We start from the raw sequence: 21,575 nt of genomic DNA on the forward strand, positions 1-21,575 counted from the left end.
GGCCTATGACGCCCAACACGTGCGTGAACTTAAGTAGAGAGTGTAGAATTGTCTGTCTCGACGTTTTTGTAACGAAACTTCGCTGACGTGACTGGTTTACGAGGATGAGTGTCGGTTACGATCATTGATCTCGCGTGAAGGTAATAAATTTTGAAAAACACTTGGAAAACATTCACTGCAACAAATGAATGATCTGTGGAAAAATTTTTTTCTTTGCCAGATAAAACTTTAATTTTATTAAGTGTTTTGTATATTAAGTTTAATATACAGAATTTAATACATTTAAACAATTTATTTAACAAGATAACTTGTGATACTGAACCGTATTTTTAGCAAACATTCAAATATTATTCAAATATTGTATACTTTAAGGTCAAACTTTGTTTATGCAATTAAACTTGATTTTAAAGATTTATATCATTTCTTTAATTTTGTAATTAATAAATATAATAATATGATAAATCTAATTAATATAATTTTTTAATTAATTAAATTAGCTAGCTGAGTAATTAATCAAATTTCTCAAAGTCTGTTCTTAGCCTTGTCTGTCAGTTTTAGCTTCTAACTCTTTGTCCACATGCCTAACATTAAATATATATAACCAATATTATTAGTCTAACACACACAGAACAGAGGTCGTAGAATCTAGATCGTAAAAGCAATTTATTGACTGACAATGAGAAAGAAGAGTTTGAGAGGAGTTGTTCAAATGCAATTATTATAACTTTCCGCTTTATAACTAGCTAATAAGATGAACCGAACTTATAGTTGTTTATTTGTATCGTGTTTCTAAACTTTTCAATTTAATATAGCTTGTAATTAACGTAATCGATGCACCATGCATCCAATTGTGAAAATATCTGTATGGAATTACAAACTTCCGCAAGAATATTATAAAAGTCGTAAATTATCCTGCTCGACGCGGAGCGTAACGTTATAATGCAACATTATTACAGCAAATGCACAGCAAAATCAACAATTAATTGTGTAACGTTCAGCAAAATGCAAGAATTTTTAAAACGTTTCTTGACGTTTCTTGATTACTGGGTGGGTATAAAACGTGTATTTTCCTTCGATTATAATTTAATATTGTACTCAAAATATAATTTAGTATTGTACTCAAAATCCTCCAAACCACAGCTTTCTGGTTAAGCATTAAAAATTAGCAAATTACATAGTTCGAAATTGAAAGAATACATGAAATAGACAAGAATAGGCAGGTTAAACTCACACTTGAAGCCCAAGAGTTTATCACGGACAAGCGCAACTGCATAACGCAATAATCTTTAACATCCTAGATGCATTTGGAAATCAATGATTGCACGTGAGAGACATGACGATATTTTGCACGACGTGACACAAAACCGACGAAAATGTTGGCTCTATTTTTCCGACCGCGAAACAGTGTTGCAGTTGACAGCTATAGAAGCAATATAACTATTAGTCGTTTTGTACTTCATGTGTCACCATTACGTTGTTATTAGGTTATTACACAATTATTTGCGACGTTGATACTATCAGTATACATAATCGGAAACTTTATTATTATATCTTGAAAAGTTAAATTTATCTCTTATTGGGACATGAACTTGTAAACGTCATCCTAAGTCACAAAATGCGAAGTTTTTTGCGAGATGGTGGACTGTATTACTATATGCAACAGCGCTTGCATAACATGCATCTGGTGTATCTTCTTTTCGGTATGGTACGAGCTCGTAATGGTTGTGAGTCGAAACGATAAGAGCGATAAGAGTGTGCTGAAACATATTTGTAGCTGTATGTTTCTTCGGTTAATTTACTCCTTTTTATTCTTAGTTTTCCAAGATTCTCAAAGAATCTTCGAAAAGCGGATTCGAGCGAGTGTTGCGTGCGTAGAAAGCCGATGCAGAAACACCGGAGAGCACGTTCGCGTGATTCCCCGAGATGCGTGAGAGCTGGCACAGTTCACGCGCAACGGCCTAGACTCAAGGATTTGCCTTGCTTTGAACGCAATCGTGAAGATCAACGAGAATGTAGATCGTGCGTTAGGGAAAAAATGTGCGCTCGATCAGGAGGACGTCGAAACGCACGTCGCCGGTGCACGGAAAAGAGTAGGGAAACATCGCAGATATGCAACAGACAGATTGAACATTCGAATAGTTACAACAAGTCGGATGATTCTTTGAACAAGAGGGATAGCGCAAACACAGACGTGAAAGCAGACTGAAACTAATATCGTGCTTGTAAAAGACTTTGAGGTAAAAATTGGCGATGTCAAGAATTAAAAAATAAGTGGAATATGCGGAATATGAAAATCAAATAAAAGTGTCAAATGATAATAAAGAATGCGCTGATTATTTTTTCCAGCATAATCAAATTAATAATGATATTGATTAATAAAAAAAATGTATGAATATAGAAACCGGGCTAACTATATAAGAACCAGCGCGGTAAATGATGCGCGAAAGTTTTATTTATACATATATAATATATTTTTATTTTACATATTTTACAACCTTTTGACGGCGTGCCGACTAGATTTGTCAGACTTGAAACATAGCTCCGGTTGGAGTAGTAAAATATTCCCCCCTACACCTAATTAAATCGATTCGAAAATCGGTTGAAAAATATGTAAAATAAAAATATAAATAAAACTTTTGCGCATCATTTACGGCGCTGGTTTTTAGTTAGCCCGGTTTCTATATTCATGCGGATTTGGATCCATTGAAACCTATACTTTAAATAAAAAAAAAAATGTATATTTTTATAGTATCCTGCATTTATTAACCTTTAGACTGCCGCGGAAGTCACATTATTTATGGCTCTGAACAAATCTCGACATATTTTGCACCATGTGTATATGTTATTTATATAAATATATTTTTGGGAAAAAAAGGATGCTATTTTAATAAAAAAAAAAATGGCAACCTAAAAATTAAAAAAGCAATTTGTTTACATTCATTCGTATACAAGTTTTTTTTAAATAAATTTAAACACAACAAATAAGACGAAATCTCAAATGTTAGGCATCTTGTTAGCTGTACAATCTTGATTTATATTTATAAAAGTTATCTCTTATTTTTTTATCATTATTTTAGAATTTACGATATCTACGTAACAAATTTATGTCGTTAATTTATTAATCTGTTATGACAATATGTTAAGAATTATTAGCGGCTACGGTAGCCTCGAAATTCTGCTCGACGTTATGATCACGCTTTTTGTCCGCCGTATTTTTCTGGATGATAATTTCTTTGAAAGGAGCTTGCGTTGAATTAACATCGGAATCTGCATCGACAATCTGCACAACTTTTTGGACCGTTGAAAACTCCATTATGATCGTCGACTTTGTATCATTTATCGTTTGAGAAGCCTCCGACATTTTAGCTTTTTTATCGAGCTTCATTATTTCCAGTTCATCTCTGAAATGAACATTCAGTAAGTACAATAAGTTATATTATTAAAAAATATATTATTTACAACGCAAAAATAGAAAAATAAGAAAAGAGATGAAATAAAACGCAATTTACGGGAATGATATTTTCTCTCCGCCTTTCTTTCGATATTCCAAACCTTTCTTAGATCTTTTTTTCTGGGTTTTTTTACTTCTGTACTCGCGACTGCCATTCGTGCCGGACTTGCTAACGAAATTAGCGTAGCCGTCCAAATTTGATTTTCCTCGCTTTTTAGCAGTTCGTAAAGTATAGCTCTTCGATCTTTTTGAGTCAAATTTTTGTTGAGCATCAGTTTTTCTAGGACAACAACGGTGGCCCTGATATTGCCACCTGGGTATACAACGAAATTGTTAGTGGCACGTATAATTATAACACTTATTTAAATAACGCCGAGAGATTTAATAATTCACACTGTATAACTATTTACACTCTAGTCACAGAAAATTGCAACAAAATATTTAATAGTTTACGACGGATATAACTACCACAATGCGCAGGTCGTGACTGTGGAACTGAACATGAAAATGCAATTCAGCATTGTCAAAACTATTAGTGGTTCCAGCATGATTCGCCAACATTTTCCCTGGCAGGAACGATTTATCGCTCGCGATTATCTCAAAACAATCACCATATACTGCTAATTTTTTATATTCTTTTTACAAAATGCAGATATAGCCGATGCATGGCCGATGCATGTTCAGTAACGACGACCGCATTTGTGCAAATTTTCGCAATAAAACATAACGTTCAGAGTGAGCTAAAACGTCAAATATCTACAACTTTCAACTTTGCGCGACATTCACTTTATATAAATTATATTTTATTTGTAACATACTCGGAAACACGTTTGAAAATAATTAGGATTTTAACAGAAATTACTCTTTATCAGAAATTTTTTTCTTATAAAGCAACACATTTACGCATTATCTGACGTTTTATCATGCGTTGTAGAGAAAAGTAAAGAGTAATGATATACTCGTGTGACATATTTTTCAATTTCGGCGAGAATGCCTTCGCAGAATTGGCAGGTGATCGGAAAGGGAAGATATACAGGAAGTGCGTACAGATTATTACCATAACTGTTGACAGGGGAACCGACCAATCAGCAACCCCGCTATGCGGTAAACCTTCTCTCCGCGGGAGTCCTGCTGAGACCCTTTTGTGGACATCGGCGCGCGACAATGGCGCGGTAACCGCAATATAAAAACGGCGGTCTCGAGATCCCCCGATCCGCGCATCTGTGTGACGTAATATAATGATGATATTACGGCTTTTCCCCTATATATCTTTCGTTCGCAGATCAAGCAGCTTCGGTTACAATTTCCGACGCCACAATCGGCGGACCACCCTGAATGATCATGCTCGTTACCGCCCGCGGCGAACGTGCCCGCTGATTTATTTATTCCCTTGCTGTTCGCGACAATTAGTAATATTAACGGAAAACGAGCGAATTATACCAGGCTAAAAATAATTTGCTAATTTGCAAGGAGGGAAGCAAAGTAACTTTCAAAACTTATTATAACGTTATTGTTTTCTGACGTTATTGTTTTATAATAAAACATTAACTCCTCTGTCATATTTGTACCATTCTTTTATTTGTACATTCGTAGACAATTATTTTCATAATATATCTGAAGTACTTTTAATTGCAATACGTAATTAGTCACTAATTACAAAAGTTTATTAGAAATGAGGAAATATATCTACGTTTAAACTTAGTAATTTCAACAAGATTATTCTATCTCAATCGGAATTATTTTATTATTTTCTCAACAAACATTTTATTTGTGTGATATGAACGTTTGCGGTACGAGAGTTTTCTTTAATCGAGACGCTACTATGTCATCTTCAATTCTGCTTCTGTCCAAGCGTGCGAAAAAAATATCTCGATTTTACGCGTTTTCACGAGTGGCCCATGAATTATCGTCGTTCTTTCATCCCGAAAAACGTCCGATCTCGCGTGTCGAGATCCTCTCCTAAGCTCGTTCCGGCCCTTAGACAGCCATCCCACGTACAATATCGCGGTCACTTGTCGCTCCATTCAACAGCGACCGCAGACTCCTCTTTAGCCCGTCACGGCTTAGGAAAAACGAGTAGCTTTTCACTCACACCACCGCCGCGACCATGCTCGTCACGCTGTTTCTCCGATTCTCTCCCCCCTCCCCCCGTGCATGTGTGCATCGAGAGATGCGCGCTCTTACCTCCGTGGCGTCCTAATTTATTGGCCAGCGCCATTGTCACCGCCCTTAAACGCGACCACACAGAATGCGAACGACACCTTTATGAACTCCCACGCCATTCACGATATTACGAAACCGCCCTCGGCATATCTTCTTACCCCCGCGTCTACCGCGGTATATTGTGACCCCCTCGCTCTCCCCTTACACACCGATAATCGCGACATCCATTCTCCTCTTTTGTACGTTTAACTTTTACATGTCGGATAGACACCACGGTCGCGGACGACGCCGACGCCCGCGGGCGTATATATTCGTGATTCGCCGACTGTGACGACCTCGAAGAGAGAATCGGTGACAATGCCGAGAAAATATGGGGACAGTCTAAAATGTTTCGAGTACCTATCTCCTATAAACTGCTTTTAAGAGAAGAAGAACGACTAAACTCCAATAGAGACATATCCGTATTGTATTGTTATTTAATAGCAGAATGACAAATGAATTTTTTTTTTCATTTAAAAAAGGAAAGTTGTAAATTAAGTAGAGAACTCCAAATATCTTGTCTCGTAAGGATAAATAAAATATACGTATGATTTTACGCATTGGTGTGAAAAATGTGCGAAAATAATTATCAGTCATTTTCGTATATTTTTTATTGATTTAGTAACATACCCGGAGATTGCAAAGTTATAAATTTCGGCATCTGAGATGTAACGATAAATAATCCTTGCGTCTGTTCTTCGATAGTTATATAAGCTCGTTCGCTTACAAGTCAGCGAAGAAGATGATGAAGTTAGTAAGCAATTATGATAATATAAGCTTTAATAATACGGTCTCCAATGGCATGCTGTGTTATTGACTGTTGTGTGAGGCCCTTTGTATGGACAGTCAAGGAAAAGAGGAAAGGAAACGAGTCAAGACCGAGAGGCTCATCTGGTCAACCATAACGAAGCAATTTTGCACGGCTACTCGGTCAAAACCGATGAATAAGCTGGACGCAAGCTGAGTTTCGTATTCAGCATACAACGTGTATTTCATTGAAGATTCCATCTGCATAGTGGTAAACGGAGTCCAATCTTTTCTTCCGAGTGTCATCGATGGCTACCGATCCAAGTTCATGATATTTATGTTCCTTGGATGCCCGAAAAAACGTTCCGGTTACCTCTATTTACGTTAATTGTTTACTAATGTCACAAATATTTTCTTTTTTTTAGGGTGTAGATACTTTTGAATGACCCTTGTCCCGATCGGCCTAAAGTTTTATAAGTTGTTTTAGATGTGAGGAATAAAATGCGCATTTTTCACAACGAAAACAACTTATGTAAGCTTTATGTCGATCGGGAGCAAGAGTCATTCGGAAGTATATCCTTTTTTTTTTTACTTTAAACTTCAGTCATCTATATAAGATAAATTCATTCTTCACGAAAAAATTAGGCAAACTAAAGAGACATGTGTATACAAAATTATCACTTTGTAAAATATAAAATATAAAGAAAAGCATATTTTTTTAAATTTTTATGTAATTGACAGAGTTACACTTAATTTTTATTTTGAATTATTTAATATAATTTTGAATAAAAATATGATAAGCCAATATAAATGTTACATTTAAGCTGACAATTATTTTCCTTTCTTCTTTCGTTTGTGTTTTTTTTCTTTTGCGCTTGTTGGCTGCTTTGGAATTTCCTCTTTCACGTCCGATTTCTTTTCATCTTCTACATCTACATCGGTAACGGTTTGAGGTGGTGCAATTGCAAATGCAGACGCAGGTGCGGGTGCAGGTGCAGGTGGCGGTATTGAAGGTAGTTTAGGTGTTCTGAGTTCAAGTTCGACGTTCCTATCTTTCTGCTCAGAGTATTCCGCTTTCTTTTTAATTCTAAGTAAAAAGATATCCTGAGTGCTCTCTGTTATATGATCGCTATATACTTCTTGCGTTCCGGAGCTAAATTGAGGATAGACAGTGATGGTTTTGCATTGGTGAATATCCTGTCCATCTCTGCATGATCCGATCTGTAGGCATTAAATAAAATTTTAAATAAAATATTAAGGAACAGAGATACAAATCTGGTTAAAACAGTTAATTTTTTTCCGGCAAAGTTAAAATTAAAGTTGTACATTTTCTTAAAGTTTTTGTTTATTCCGATTTATTTCTAATACATAATTTTCTTCTGAATAAAGTCTCTTCATTGTACAGATTAAAAACCTCTATAATGATATTACGTTTATCTCAATTACGAAATTATTAAAATATACAAAATATTTACAAAATTAGAAATGGTAATTCCTGACTCGCAATATAATCTTGTTTTATTTATAATAATTAATCTGTTTTATTACTATTATGCCGCGAGTCAAAAACCAACAATTTCTCAAAATATAAAGTTGAACAAACTTTATAGGCGATAGTTTGCGATTTATAAGGATCTTCCTTTCCGTGGAGACGGAATGCCGAGTGAACGCGAAATACAATGCGATCGTCATAATCTGCGTTGATTATTTTCGGGCCTGTTTTGCTCGTTGGTCTTTGAATTTCTATGCAGTCGCAAGGTGGATCCCACTCTTCCCGTTTCTTTTTTGACTTGTTTTTATCTTTCTCCAATCTAATAATCAGCTGGTTGCTAATTATCTCTGCTCCGATCTCTTGGTAATATTTTGAACAAACATCCTTGACGAGTGAATGTGACGAGGATGACGATGGACAAGACGGATGAGATATTGAAGGACAGAGGCATGTATCTTGTTAAAACAGTTTATTAACAGTTAATAGTTAACAGTTTTATTATTAAATTACCTTAATATATTTTACATTATATATACAGAGTGTTTTCTTAGTAAGTACAAAAATTGAAGGGAATATTTTGTGCAGGTTTATTTTAGGAAAAAAAAGTATAAATATGTCCCTTAAACTGTTTTGTTTTTAAAATACAGAATTACCCATACGCACGCTCGTGGTGGATTAAAAAATATTTTATCGGCACTGGAAAAATGGGTTTTTAATATTACATGGACGCATATCAAATTTGAATAAGATATCTTTAAACGCTGTCCAGATTTTTGAAATTTTCATTTTTCTCTGTATACATATATATATAAACATATATACACCATATATATATATAATATATATAATATATATATATATATATATATATATATATATATATATATATGTAGGTCCGGAAGTATGTTCCGGGACTTTTATTTTTGATATTGGTATATTCCGGGACATTTGGCAGTTTCCAGGACTGTCCTGGAAAAAATTGATGTCCTACGGCAATTTTCGGGACAGTTTTTTGAATCTGATTATATATATAGCGTTATATTCCAGGACTGTACACTTTAAAAAACGTAAACAGTCCCGGAACATACCTCTGGACTCTGGACCTACATATATGTATATATGTACATAAATCTGTGGTAATCTTTTTCTTCGCCAGTATAATAATTAACAAAGGAGACGGTTTAATACGACCCAACTGGCCATTTATGACTGGTCAATTTTGCGGAATGACTCAATCCTGCGGAATGTCCAAGCGTCTTGATTAAAGCATAATAAACTAAGTATAGGCTCTCCTGAATAAATCAAATAGGGAATAGTGAGAGAGGCAATCGAAGTCACGCGCGGTAATTATTGCGCAATCAAAATATAGTCAATAAGATAAAATATATATTAGTCATTGTGTCAATACATATTCGGACGATTCGACACTTTCTTTGTGTCATCCTCAGCGTGTAAACAAAATTAATATTCATAAAAATTACAAACAATATGAAATTAAAAGTCAAAAGCGATAAAATAATATAGTCGATCGGTCGACAAGCGCAGTCAAATCACTAAAATAATAAAAATCATACGAATGTTCAGTAGTCTGTCAGGCTGTGGATATCCCAGTATGCAAATTGCTCCGAATCGATATCGCATCTTCGACGCTTAACTCCCAGGTTGGAAGACCAGGAAGAAAAGAAAGATTCAAAATTGATTGTCTTTTCTAAAGCGTAAATCGGAGTCGCAATATATTATTAAATAACGTAATGTATCAATATTAAAATCTACAAGATTACAATTCTAATTTCTTACTTACGGAGCATTACAGAATAGAAAGTCGCAGTGTTAAGGATGTATGGGTGACATCTCAAAGCATTACGAAAAATTTAAAAATCTAAAATTTCAGCACAATTCTCTTACTGGTTTAAAAGTTATTGTAATTAAGGATGTATTGGAGGTATTTCATTTCTAAATTAAAAACACTGTACAATTTTGAAGCTAATTAAGAGTTATTTAAGTTTAAAGTTGATAAAATTAACATTATCCCTTATAGAGAATCAACATTTTTGCTGTAAATATAAAAAAAATATAAATAAACCATTAAGATATTTCTTAAACTTTTTTTTATGTGTAAACATCATTGATATTGTATTTTAAGTTTTAAAATTTTTTGTAACAAAACAATTTTTTTAATTGTTTAAACAATACTAATTATTTAAATAACAAAAAGTCATACTCAAACTATTAACGGTAATCCCTTAACATATAAAACATTTTGAGTTGTTTGACATATATGCAAAGTCTTCTTTTATTGAAAGTTTAACTTTTAGCAAGGATTGTACGCGACACATACATCCTTAAAATGCACCTGTCACTCTGACGTGTCGTGAGTCAGTGAAGCGTTGGTAAAAAATCGGAAGGTTAAAATAATAAAAATTTTATTATTTTATTGATTCGACTGCGCTTGTCGACCGATCGACTATATCGCTTTTGACCTTTGATTTTATATCGTTTGTAATTTTCATGTATATTAATTTTGTTCACACGCTGAAGATGACACAAAGAAAGTGTCGAAACGTCCAAATATGTATTGACAATGACTAATATATTTTATCTTATTGACTATATTTTGATTGCGCAATAATTCCCGCGCGTGGCTCCGATTGCCTCTCTCACTATTCCCTATTTGATTAAAGTTTCTAGGGATAAGCTGGGAGTTAAATTATTTTTTGTGCAGAGGAGAGGCTCCGCCGCAGGCATTGAAATTACACAAGATGATTATCTTCACCCGGAAGTTGCATTTTTTTATTTATTTATTTGCGCAGCAAGGTATAGATGGTAGTTTGGAATCTTAAAATACCACCAAAGTGACGAATCACGAGTTCTATACGCGTATGTTAATATTGGATGAGGTAATCTCAATTTAAATCGAGCGCTAAAGAGTGTGTTACCTCATCTGTTGTTTAGGTCGCGAGCAAGTAGATACGCATGAAAACAAACATCCAATGACTATAAAGCAAAATCGAACTGATTTTTCTGTATCGGACGTGCGCAAGCGGTCAGACCGAGAACGTTAAGAATTTGATATGTCTTTTGAGCTCATTCTTGAGAAACACTTTTATACCTCATTTATTTTGTATCACATTTATTCTGTATCACTTTTGGACGATTGAACTTTATATACTGTATTAAAAATTGTGTGCTCATCATTGTGCAGTAAAATAACCAACAGTTCTGTTACTTTACGTACACACGCACATACACGTACATGTCCATCCACACATTCATCTACACACACATTCGTTCGCGCGCACCTATCACACACGTACACTCGCACACAAGAAAGGTATAAATTCGACCGTGCAACCTCCGCGTGGAGATATATATATCTTAACATATATATGAATATTTATGTTCTATTAAAAAAATGTTATATAATTATTTTATTTTTAATTTAATATTGTAAAAGAATATCTTTTTTTTATTTTTTATTAATCTATTTTATAATTAAATATAGTAAGAAATAATCATTCTTAAAAATAAAACATTGGTTGTTGAATTAAATTTCAAGTAAATAATTTTGATTTAGATTTATATGTATAAAATATTGAAGTAAAACAGACATTTCTTAATATTTACCTTTGGAAAACTGCATTTTTATGGATAATTTAAAGTTTGTGATATAATGTTCATTGAAAGTGAGGTTATTGTATCCTTATTTAACGTCCCATTTTTGTAAACTGTAAAGATATATGATTCTATTGGGAATATGGGAATGGGAATATTGGGATTGACGCTTGACGCAGTTTGCTAAAATCGATCTTTCAATTTGGCGCATAATTCATTTTGCGTTAAAAAACAAATACATATCGCAGATTTGCTCATTCATGGATTTGCCACTTCCCGTAAATCAATAACGTCACTCGGATCATGTTACCATTCGGATAACTCAAAATTTATGTAACAATTTGCCATCATGTTACTCGATAAGTCTCGTTATTCACATACATAACAAAAACGGAACAGCAAGAATGATTGCGGCAACTTACAACTGTGGCTGTCCAGCGAAACCGTCTTCCCCGATTCCTGAACCACTCGGATTGCAAGCACCTTGTTCACCTTGCTGCTTTCAATCATATAGCACTCTACGTCATTCGCAAATACAAACAGCACAGCGTTGTACACAGTTCATAACTATAAAGAAACCAAAGAACATCTATCCGATATCCGAAGACAAGGCTTGTTGCTGCATCAATCGTAAAAGTTTTCTTCATGTTCCATCATGTTCAGAGTATATTTCTTCCGTACACTTATCATCAGTTCCTCCGCAATATTCTCATTGTTGCGATGTGGATGCATTTAGGACGTGTTCGACTCCTTCGCGCAGGCCGGTAAGCGCTGCGGTGATTTCTGCAACGAAAGACAGCATGAACAAGCAGTTTTCAAGAAGCAGAAGCGAATCGAAGTCGAGGAATCTCGAGATGTCCAACATGGAGCGAGCGCCAACTGACAAAGTCGTATCTAAGATCGTTGGAAAGGAACAGCCGTATAAGGAGATCGAAGCTATTATCAATGACAATCGCGTCATCATCAGGATGCAAAAGGAGCCGGTCAAAGAGGAGTACGATCCACCATGCGAATGCATCGGTCAAGTAGCTTCAAAAGAGTCGGCATCGAACCAAACAAAGTGCGACGACGGCGTTGTGTTCGATATGGCTCATGGAAATCTAGAACTTTGTCGTACTAATCGTGAGGATGCGCCCGCGCCGTCGATGGAGAAAACCTGCGAGGAGGCGGGATGTCGCACGGTCACGTTGTATCCAAGCGTAAAAGACGATGCCAGGGGCGCTTCTACAGCTTATCGTATGGAAGGCAGTAGGGAAGTTAAAAGGTCGAAAATGGTAAGACTAATCGATCTTGAGGAAAATCCGAATATATTCTTATTGAGGATTAGGAAGCACTGCGATAGTGGCGATAAGAGACAAACAATCGATCTTGAGTTCCGGGCACCGCGTCCATGGCTACCCAAGAAGGAGAAGGATCTCCTTAAACCTGAGGCATTAGAGGAACATGAAGATGCTGACAAGGAACACAAGGAACATGACGGTGACACTGACAAAGAACATGAACATGAGATTAATAAGGAACATAAAGATGACGAGAAACATGAAGATGACACTGACGAAAAGATCGACGCTCGCGAGAAGCTTGACGAATGGAAAATATAAATTTCGCAATAAAATGTCAAAATATTTTTAAGTATGTCTTTTGCTCGAATCTTAACTTGATTTAATTTTTTCCATCATCTCAATAATAATGTATGTAAAAATATCACTGATATTTTTGTATAAAGTAATATTGTTTAAAATGGCATGTAACAAGAAGTTTTTTTTTCAATTTTATTTTAAAAAACTAAAACAAACATAAAAAACGTTAAAAAAGAGATTGATATTGCAAAATAAATATTATAAAAAAGGAAACAAAAGTTTTTAAATGTAACTTTTTTCCTTTTTTTTCTTTTTTTTCTTTCTTAAATTAGTATTAAATAATTTGTTATTATATCTAGAAGATGCGATAACAGATTGACAATTGGATAATTATTTTCTATATGGGTTCTATAGTGGGTTTGAAGAAAAAGAGTACAATAAGATCTACTATTTTCTCATAAGATCAATCTTAAGCTATCAGCCTGATCCGGATAATTATTAATGCGTAGCGAATTGAATTTCCGGAACGTATAATGAAAAACTGAGAATTCGATAGTCAGCGCTTCTAATACTGAGTTCTTTGTATGCGCTTAATTTGTATCGGATCAGGTATATCGTTTCAAAATAATAGAGACGCGACAGGTGCCGAACGTTACTCTTTTTGGAGGAATTTATTTATTGCTTCTCGAATTATTCTTATAAATAAATACAATTTTTCTTTATTATTAGTGATATATTTACATATATTTATTGGACAGCTAATATTTAAATTTATTAATATAATCTATATATTATATATATATATATATTGGATTTAATATTTTAATACTAAATTTATTTTTATCTTTAGATTAAAATAATATACATATACATTGGTGCATAATATTGTTATAATCTATATTTTACCTCAATAATGTACAAAACATACCTAACATTAAAAAAAAAGAAATTTTAAAATAGATTAATTGCATTTATAATTATTGTTATATTGCTATAAAGCAATCCGCATCTCTTCATATTTAATTATTGATAACTATAAAATTTAATTTAATTTCCGATGCTAATGAATCTACAATTACTGCGTAAATTTCTCGAATCTTTTTACATATTTTTATACGTGCTATACACGTGAAATCTAATAACACAAAGCAATGCAGACGTAATCGTGGGGCATCCTAAGAAACGTCGCTACTGAGAAAATTGCCGTGTATCACACTCTGTATTCCCGACGAGATTCCCGAAGATGTTCAGGCGTAGTATATCTACGATAGCGAGAGGGCGCGGTGAAAGAAAGAGATCTTGAAAAATCTCTGGTTCGATTCTCACGACTTGAAGCTTGGAGTCAGGTGCGCGCGTGAATGGACTTCTGGCTTTCATTCATCTTTTCTTGGAGATTCGAATAGCCACCCGCCCACCTAGGCCCCCATTTTTTGACGTCCGACAGTCTCGGAAGAATAGAAAAGAGGGTAAAGAAAAAAAAACCGATGATTTACCAGTAAAGTGCGTAGCCCGAAATCGAGCCGTTTTCGAGCGTCCAGTTCTATTGACGCGTATAATGATAAGCTGAAGCTTATTTGAGCAGACTGTGATTTTTCAATTCACCTGATAGCTTTTCATGGTCCTGGATTTATTAATGCTCGGATTTCCATGACGCACTGTGTGATTTAATAGTGCAATGAATCACCTGATGCGGCAAAATAACAGTATTGAACTACCTATAAAAACAGAAAGTGAAAAATACTAAATTTTTTAATTAAAATAATATTTTTAATTTAAACAGTTTTCAAAAAAATAATATATAGCTTTAGCAATTAATATATCATAATTAAATTGTTCATGTTACAATTCAATAATGCTCATACTCGAGATGAATTTTGTACGAGAAAGGTAGAACAAAATCTTAGAATAAAGATAAAAATGATTCTAGAGTATTATATATATAAATATAATTAATATACTGTTATTATGTATTATACTTTGAGTTTTTTTTATCTAAAAACACGTAATAACTAAATAACTAAAACAAATTATAGAAGGCACATTAACGTAATTTCTATTTTTTGCTGGATACTAAAAATGAAGCAAAAATTTAAAATATATATAATAATGATATTAATAATGATAATATAATGATATTAATAAAAACAAACTATTTTCGTATTGAAAGTAAACTTCACATAATCTTGTAGCTTACAGTGGCGTACATTCAAAATCAAACTAATAATACTATATGTTTTGTGGCCCTCGCAACTCATCAATTTTTATCTAACTAACAATAAGTAATATATTTTTTGGTGTAATGCATATTTTCTGAAATAACAGCTTGTAACACTTTAATCCACTCTGTATAATATACAAAAGAAATTATTTTATTTAAATTATTTTCCGTCTATATAAAAATAACAATTTTTATTTCTTTTTTTTAGAAATAAATATCGTTAAGATTTCTTAATAAGAGGATTTGATCTATATATTAGGAATGTACTCTTATAACTAACTTCACAAAATCATGTCATAGTCATCAAGACCAGCGAGAGCATGCGGACACGTATGTACATAGTACTGGCCTTAATGATGCTGAAAAGACGGCTATAGTAAATAAACACAATGAACTGAGACGAAGAGTTGCGGCGGGTCAGGAAACGAGAGGAAACCCAGGTCCGCAACCACCAGCGGTTAAAATGCCAGATTTGGTAAGACATAATACATAATATATTATTACAGTAAATTAAAAAATATAATAATTGGAAAGACATTGAATAAATACATACATTCTAATTTACTTCGAGCAATTAATTTTTATTTATGCTCTTTAGAAAGAAGTAAAATTGTGTTTAAGGAGGCTCTTACCTCGATCATAATATGACAGATCTTTATGAAATTAATATATGTTGTAAAGTGAACCACAACGGACCGATGCCCAAAACTTGAGCATAGGTTGACGATAAAAACTGTAAAAATATCAGTATTGAAATTCGCATTTTTAACACAGGGCATATGGTAAACACTAAAATTTTTACCGGAAGCGATGTATTTTCTTAGCAAGTTTGCGAGCCAGGTAAACAAAAAACTAAGGAATTGTAGTTAAAATAATAATCTTTCTAATGATAAGAAGAAAACTTGGTGTTGACGATGAGTTATAAAAGATATTGTAGTTTTAATATGACGTACGACAGGTTAGGCAAATGATCTTCCGAGTGTCAAAATCGCGCGAAGTTTCTAACCTCACTTGCACATGTCTTTTCTCTGCGCTGTATGGTAGCGGCATAATTATTCTCTCGCGCATTGACAACCTTTATTTTCGCGAATTTTCCTTTCATTTTCCCTCTCAGCATTCTCACGTTATATCTTTCTTTTGGCTCCATCTCTTCATCGCGTCATTCGCTACAACGCTACACGGCTACACCTCACTTAGCTGCAGACTGCTACAGACGACGTTGTGACACGCGCATGTTCTGCTCTTTAGCACTGACGTAGTCAACTGACTTATTGTATAAATTTTAATATTTACACTAATAGAACATATAACTTACTCTTACACTATGTAAAAATCATTATTTATTTTTTTATTTAATTTTCCGATAATTTTATAACCAATTATTAATGATAATTTTTCGGTTGCTACATTGATTAGAGCAGCCGGGTAAGAGCCTCCTTAAACCGCGGTAGCTTTGGTTTAAAGATTCAATTGTTTCTTATATGTTATTTTTTTAAATAACTGTAAATTGGTGTAGTGACAATTATGCCCGATCTACAATAGCTGTAGTAAGCTGTATAGTAAGCCTCAAGATGTAAGAAATTGACCAATCACAGTCGATTATTCTCCTCACATTCGCCTGTAATTGGTCAATTTCTTACGGCTTGAGGCTTACTACAGCTTACTACAGCTATTGTAGATCGGGCATTAATATTAACGAACATTAATTCAATTGATTTTAATTCCGTAAAGCGGTTAAATGGTAACATTGTGTTCGTTTATATATACAATACCTAAAGCAAATGCATAAAAATATTGTACTTAGAGTTCCTTCCGATAGTTTATGATTATAATGAACTAGAAAAATCTAAAGATAGAATACTGAATAATATAATAGTATATGCTGTATGATACGAGGGAAGACATATTTAAATTAAATATTTATTTCAAATTGAAATTTATATAATATAACGATATGTAAAACTTCCTGAATCAATTTTGTACCTGAAGAAACACTTTAAATATATACCATTGAAAAAAAATTTGCCTAAAAATTTTAATTAAATATTAAAAATTGTCTTTGAAAAAATTGTGTCGGCTTAGCCCCGGTCTCCCCTTATATATTTTTTTTATTAAGAACATATAATAATATTATTTTGTGTATTAATTGGTCGTTAAGTACATATAACGTTTTTTATTAATAATTATTGCATTATTAAATTACCAAATCTTTAATAATTAGAAGTCTTATTATTTATTGTGACAGGTTATTATTGCATTATTGGACATTATATATAAAATATGTAACATATTTGTAAACACTTACTAAATTCTGTTTTTTGAAGATACACGCAACCCAGCAGTTATTTTTTCTTGTTCTCTCTGCATTTTCAGGTTTCGCATGTAAGTTATTCATTATCTCTTCTTTGTCGTAGGCATCATCTATAAAATAAAATAAAATAGATCAACGTACAGGGAAACGCTTTTACAGCAAAAAATCATTTTTACAAAAATGTTAACTCAATAAAAATATTAAAAAATTGTAAGTAAGACAAATGCCCAATCAAATCAGTTAAAACAGAATTAATTTAAAACTGATTAAAAGAAGAAATGAAAATAGAAAGTTGGCAACGATGTGTATAATTATAACTTACCTTTTTAGTCATATCATTTTCAGTCAAGCAAGCTTTAAGATCATTGTTCACGTTTGTTCCAACTGCACTTTTAAGCCGGTTTTTTAGTTCTGATGAGCTTGATGACTGAAAACTTATAAAAAATGTTTTTATTTTATTTATTTTATACCTTTCTTATATAATGTGTGTGTGTGTGTGTGTGTGTGTGTGTGTGTGTGTGTGTGTGTGTGTGTGTGTGTGTGTGTGTGTGTATTATTTTAAATAATCTCTTGTAACTCATTAAAATTATTTAAGTAGTTTATTAAAATAGTAATTACAGCAAGTATTAAAACACAGGCGCAAAGCACAAGCTTTTTCATTTTGTACAGATTATCTCCACTGCACTAAGCACAATTATTTATAGCAACCGCAACTGCACCGTATATATATACTCTTATGCTAAAATATAAAATACATAGGTTAAAGAAACAAGATCATAGATCATACAAACATTAGTTATATAACATTAATGTATTAGAAATTATCTACTGTGTAATAATAATACATCAATACTGTCTTGCGATGTGGATTGGCGCAAATATATAGAAATAAAGTAAATAGTAGAGGAAAGTATTATGAGATATCACATATATTTTGCGTGATTGCTGGAAGTTCATGTGCAGAATTAAAAATTTTCGTAGGTGAGTGCACGCACGATTGAATAATGAATTTTCCACTAAACAGGTTTTACTCTAAGGGCAATAAGTTTATGATGGAACAAACAGATAGAACCTATATTAGTTTCGCAGAAACTTCGGTATCGTAATAGGACACTTTTTTCTAACAATAAAATAAGTAATAATAAAATTATTGTCAAATTTTGTAGGTTCCAAGTATTTATTAAAAATATTTGTGTATTGTGTGTGTTTTGGAAACTAAATCGTGATTTTAATAAATATACGCTTTATTTATGTAAAGCATTCTTGCATTATTAAATTGTAAAATATTATAATGTTTTAAGAGCAAATACTCTTTTTAGTTACATATTAAAATAATAATATGTCAGTATTAAATGCAAAAATTTATTTTATTAAGACTATGCTACGAGATTACAAATATACAAATAATACAATATATTTCTAGTATGTTATAAAAAAAACTAATTCTGTAATGCAAACTGTACCGTAATTTCAATAACACCACCAATTAAAGATAACAAAACTATTCTTGTAGTTTCAATAAAAAGGAGATTAGTAAGAGAGAAATATTATTAATATGCGCTAAAAGAAGTTTTTAATGATAAAAATATTACAAAATAAACAAATTCTTTATTATTGAAGAATGTATTGTAATAAGAGGTTTAAAATTGTTTTTATAAATGTGTTTATTTTATATACTTATAAATGAGTTTTAACAAATTAAAACACAATTCTCATATTTGCAGCACATTTATTAAATCAGAAAAATAAGAATGGAGAAAGTACATACACAAGAGCGTATATATATCTATTTATTTAAGGTAAATTATATTGTGTATGTATTATAAATGTGCATTAATAATTATACGAGTGATATTCAATGTTTGCATTTATTTGTATTTATTCAGCTTGTTCTGTTACTGCTTCAGTTACTTCATCTGTATCTGGGTCTAAGTCATGTTCATCATGTTGATCTATTTTATGTATAGCTTCTGCGATGCACACGTACAGAGACCAACCTTTCTCACATTCTTGAGTAATATTTTTAGCTATATTTATAAAAATTTTAAAAATGTAATTAAATAATATTGAAATATATGTATAACATATTCTGTGAGACTATTATATTCTAATAGCAAATGTATTGTTCCAAAACTTGCACACTGCACATGGAAAAAGTGCACATAATACATGTTTTTGTAATATTTTATTTTTTAGTAACTAGTAACTGTAGTGTCGTAGTACTTATATATATTTGTAATAATTATAATATAATAAGATATAGTTTACCTTTTTTTATGCATTTACGCGCAACTTTGTGTGCTATGGCTTGTTCAGGACCGTCATTTTCCATTTCATTTATTTTTACATGAACTTGAGCTTCATTAATGTTTGTCCCTTCCATCTAATATTATTAAATAGAAATTATAAATAGTAGGAAATAGTAGAATATAACATATAATTATTTCGTTCCTTTAAAAAAGTTATACAATTTAAAATGTATTAATTATGAATTAAAAAAACAGCATAATATATATTTTTATTAAGAACATATAATAATATCACTTTGTGTATTAATTGGTCATTATGTACATATAACGTTTTATTAATAGTTATTGCATAATTGGACATTATGTATAAAATATTTAACATATTTGTAAACACTTACTATATTCTGTTTCTTTAAGATACACGCAACGAAGCAGCCATTTTTTCCTGTTCTCTCTGCATTTTCAGGTTTCGCATGTAAGTTAGTCATTATATTTTCTTCTGTGTAGAAGTCATCTATAAAATAAAATAAAACAGATCAACGTACAGGAAAACGTTTTTACAGCTGAAAATCGTTTTTACAAAAATGTTAATTTAATTAAAAAATTAAAAAATTGTAAGTAAGACAAATGCCCAATCAAATCAGTTAAAACAGAATTAATTTAAAACTGATCAAAAGAAGAAATAGAAATAGAAAGTTGGCAACGATGTGTGTAATTATAACTTACCTCTAGCCATATTATTTTCAGTCAAGCAAGCTTCAGCATCACTTTGTATGCTTGATCTAACTGCACTTTTAAGTCGGTTTCTTAGTTCTGATGAACTTGATGACTGAAACTTATAAAAAATATTTTTATTTTATTTATTTTATACTTTTCTTAATGTGTGTGTGTGTGTGTGTGTGTGTGTGTGTGTGTGTGTGTGTGTGTGTGTGTGTGCGTGCGTGCGTGCGTGCGTGCGTGCGTGCGTGCGTGCGTGCGTGCGTGCGTGCGTGTGTGTGTGTGTGTGTGTGTGTGTGTGTGTGTGTGTGTGTGTGTGTGTGTGTGTGTGTATTATTTTAAATAATCTCTTGTAACTCATTAAAATTATTTAAGTAGTTTAATAAAATAGTACTTACAGCAAGTATTAAAACACAGGCGCAAAGCACAAGACTTTTCATTTTGTACGAATTATATCTCCACTGTACTGAACACAATTATTCATAGCAACCGCAACTGCACCGTATATATACTCTCTCATGCTAAAATATAAAATACATAGGTTAAAGAAACAAGATCATAGATCATACACTGAGGGAAAAATATTGTAGAATCAACAAAACAATTTTGTGATTCAATTATTGATTCAATTTATTGATTCAATTATTTATTTTATTGAATTAAGTACACGTCTATTATTTGAACAAAATGAAATAATTGAATTCTGAAAATGGTATCATACAAAATTATTTTTTTTAAGTTAATGATCAATTTTGTTAACTCAATAAAATAATTTTGATAAACCAAGAACATTAACGTTTTTAAAAATAGTAAATTTATTCAAAGAAATATTTAGTTATGTTATATTATGTATAATTGATAGTATAAAATATTTAGTTAAAAAGAACAAATCAATATAGTCAACAAACAAAATAGTCAAAAAGAACAAAAAAAAAAAAAAAAATATTTTGTACAAATATTTTGTTAAACCAAAATCAAATCATCTGCTTGGTAACA

At 32.3% G+C, this 21,575-nt stretch overlaps 4 protein-coding genes and 1 long non-coding RNA gene across 8 annotated transcripts in view; 2 read left to right on the top strand and 3 right to left on the bottom strand.

Annotated features, from left to right (window-relative positions):
- Nucleotides 1–2,406, top strand: part of LOC143906528 (uncharacterized) — a 46,740-nt gene extending 44,334 nt beyond the window's left edge. For 3 of the 4 annotated variants that reach the window (XR_013259553.1, XR_013259554.1, XM_077422675.1), the window contains exon 2: nucleotides 1,816–2,406. Coding sequence is in view for 1 of the 4 variants with exons in the window: in XM_077422675.1 (XP_077278801.1) it covers nucleotides 1,816–2,206 (391 nt within the window). In the remaining 3 variants the exon portion in view is untranslated. Of the gene's footprint in view, nucleotides 1–10; nucleotides 141–1,815 lie in introns of those variants that run through there. The other variant, XR_013259552.1, reaches the window with a different exon arrangement.
- A 733-nt stretch (nucleotides 2,407–3,139) lies between these two features.
- Nucleotides 3,140–3,999, bottom strand: LOC143906522 (uncharacterized). Its single transcript, XM_077422662.1, has 3 exons — nucleotides 3,920–3,999; nucleotides 3,510–3,764; nucleotides 3,140–3,401 (listed from the first exon to the last, which is right to left on the bottom strand). The coding sequence occupies exons 1-3, from the start codon at nucleotides 3,997–3,999 to the stop codon at nucleotides 3,140–3,142; spliced, it is 597 nt and encodes a 198-aa protein (XP_077278788.1).
- An 8,294-nt stretch (nucleotides 4,000–12,293) lies between these two features.
- Nucleotides 12,294–14,116, top strand: LOC143906513 (uncharacterized). The gene has a single exon (XM_077422650.1). It carries the CDS (start codon nucleotides 12,305–12,307, stop codon nucleotides 13,103–13,105), a length of 801 nt encoding a protein of 266 aa, XP_077278776.1. The 5' UTR covers nucleotides 12,294–12,304; the 3' UTR covers nucleotides 13,106–14,116.
- A 3,515-nt stretch (nucleotides 14,117–17,631) lies between these two features.
- Nucleotides 17,632–18,898, bottom strand: LOC143906515 (uncharacterized). The gene is made up of 3 exons (XR_013259549.1): nucleotides 18,232–18,898; nucleotides 17,936–18,040; nucleotides 17,632–17,723 (listed from the first exon to the last, which is right to left on the bottom strand). It is a non-coding gene; the product is annotated as an uncharacterized LOC143906515 (long non-coding RNA).
- Nucleotides 18,899–19,322: 424 nt separating this feature from the next.
- LOC143906514 (pheromone-binding protein Gp-9-like) lies at nucleotides 19,323–21,119 on the bottom strand. The gene is made up of 5 exons (XM_077422651.1): nucleotides 20,978–21,119; nucleotides 20,589–20,697; nucleotides 20,261–20,376; nucleotides 19,882–19,996; nucleotides 19,323–19,640 (listed from the first exon to the last, which is right to left on the bottom strand). Exons 1-5 carry the CDS (start codon nucleotides 21,017–21,019, stop codon nucleotides 19,492–19,494), a joined length of 531 nt encoding a protein of 176 aa, XP_077278777.1. The 5' UTR covers nucleotides 21,020–21,119; the 3' UTR covers nucleotides 19,323–19,491.
- Between the last annotated feature and the right edge of the window lie 456 nt (nucleotides 21,120–21,575).

Source organism: Temnothorax americanus, unplaced genomic scaffold (assembly GCF_048541705.1).
Source record: "Temnothorax americanus isolate GAGA-0224 unplaced genomic scaffold, ASM4854170v1 Scaffold72, whole genome shotgun sequence".
NCBI classification, from domain to species: Eukaryota; Metazoa; Arthropoda; class Insecta; order Hymenoptera; family Formicidae; genus Temnothorax; species Temnothorax americanus.

Bases quoted from the DNA above. Each gene is read 5' to 3' on its own strand.
- LOC143906522 (XM_077422662.1), bottom strand. From the start codon at position 3,999: ATGCTGGAACCACTAATAGTTTTGACAATGCTGAATTGCATTTTCATG. The intron at 3,765-3,919 runs GTAGTTATATCC...TTGTATACCCAG, and splicing joins GTCACGACCTGCGCATTGTG to GTGGCAATATCAGGGCCACC. The intron at 3,402-3,509 runs GTAAATTGCGTT...TGTTCATTTCAG, and splicing joins GGAGAGAAAATATCATTCCC to AGATGAACTGGAAATAATGA.
- LOC143906514 (XM_077422651.1), bottom strand. From the start codon at position 21,019: ATGAAAAGTCTTGTGCTTTGCGCCTGTGTTTTAATACTTGCT. The intron at 20,698-20,977 runs GTAAGTACTATT...ATTTTTTATAAG, and splicing joins CCTGTGTTTTAATACTTGCT to TTTCAGTCATCAAGTTCATC. The intron at 19,997-20,260 runs GTAAGTGTTTAC...TAATAATATTAG, and splicing joins TCTTAAAGAAACAGAATATA to ATGGAAGGGACAAACATTAA.
- LOC143906513 (XM_077422650.1), top strand. From the start codon at position 12,305: ATGAACAAGCAGTTTTCAAGAAGCAGAAGCGAATCGAAGTCGAGGAAT.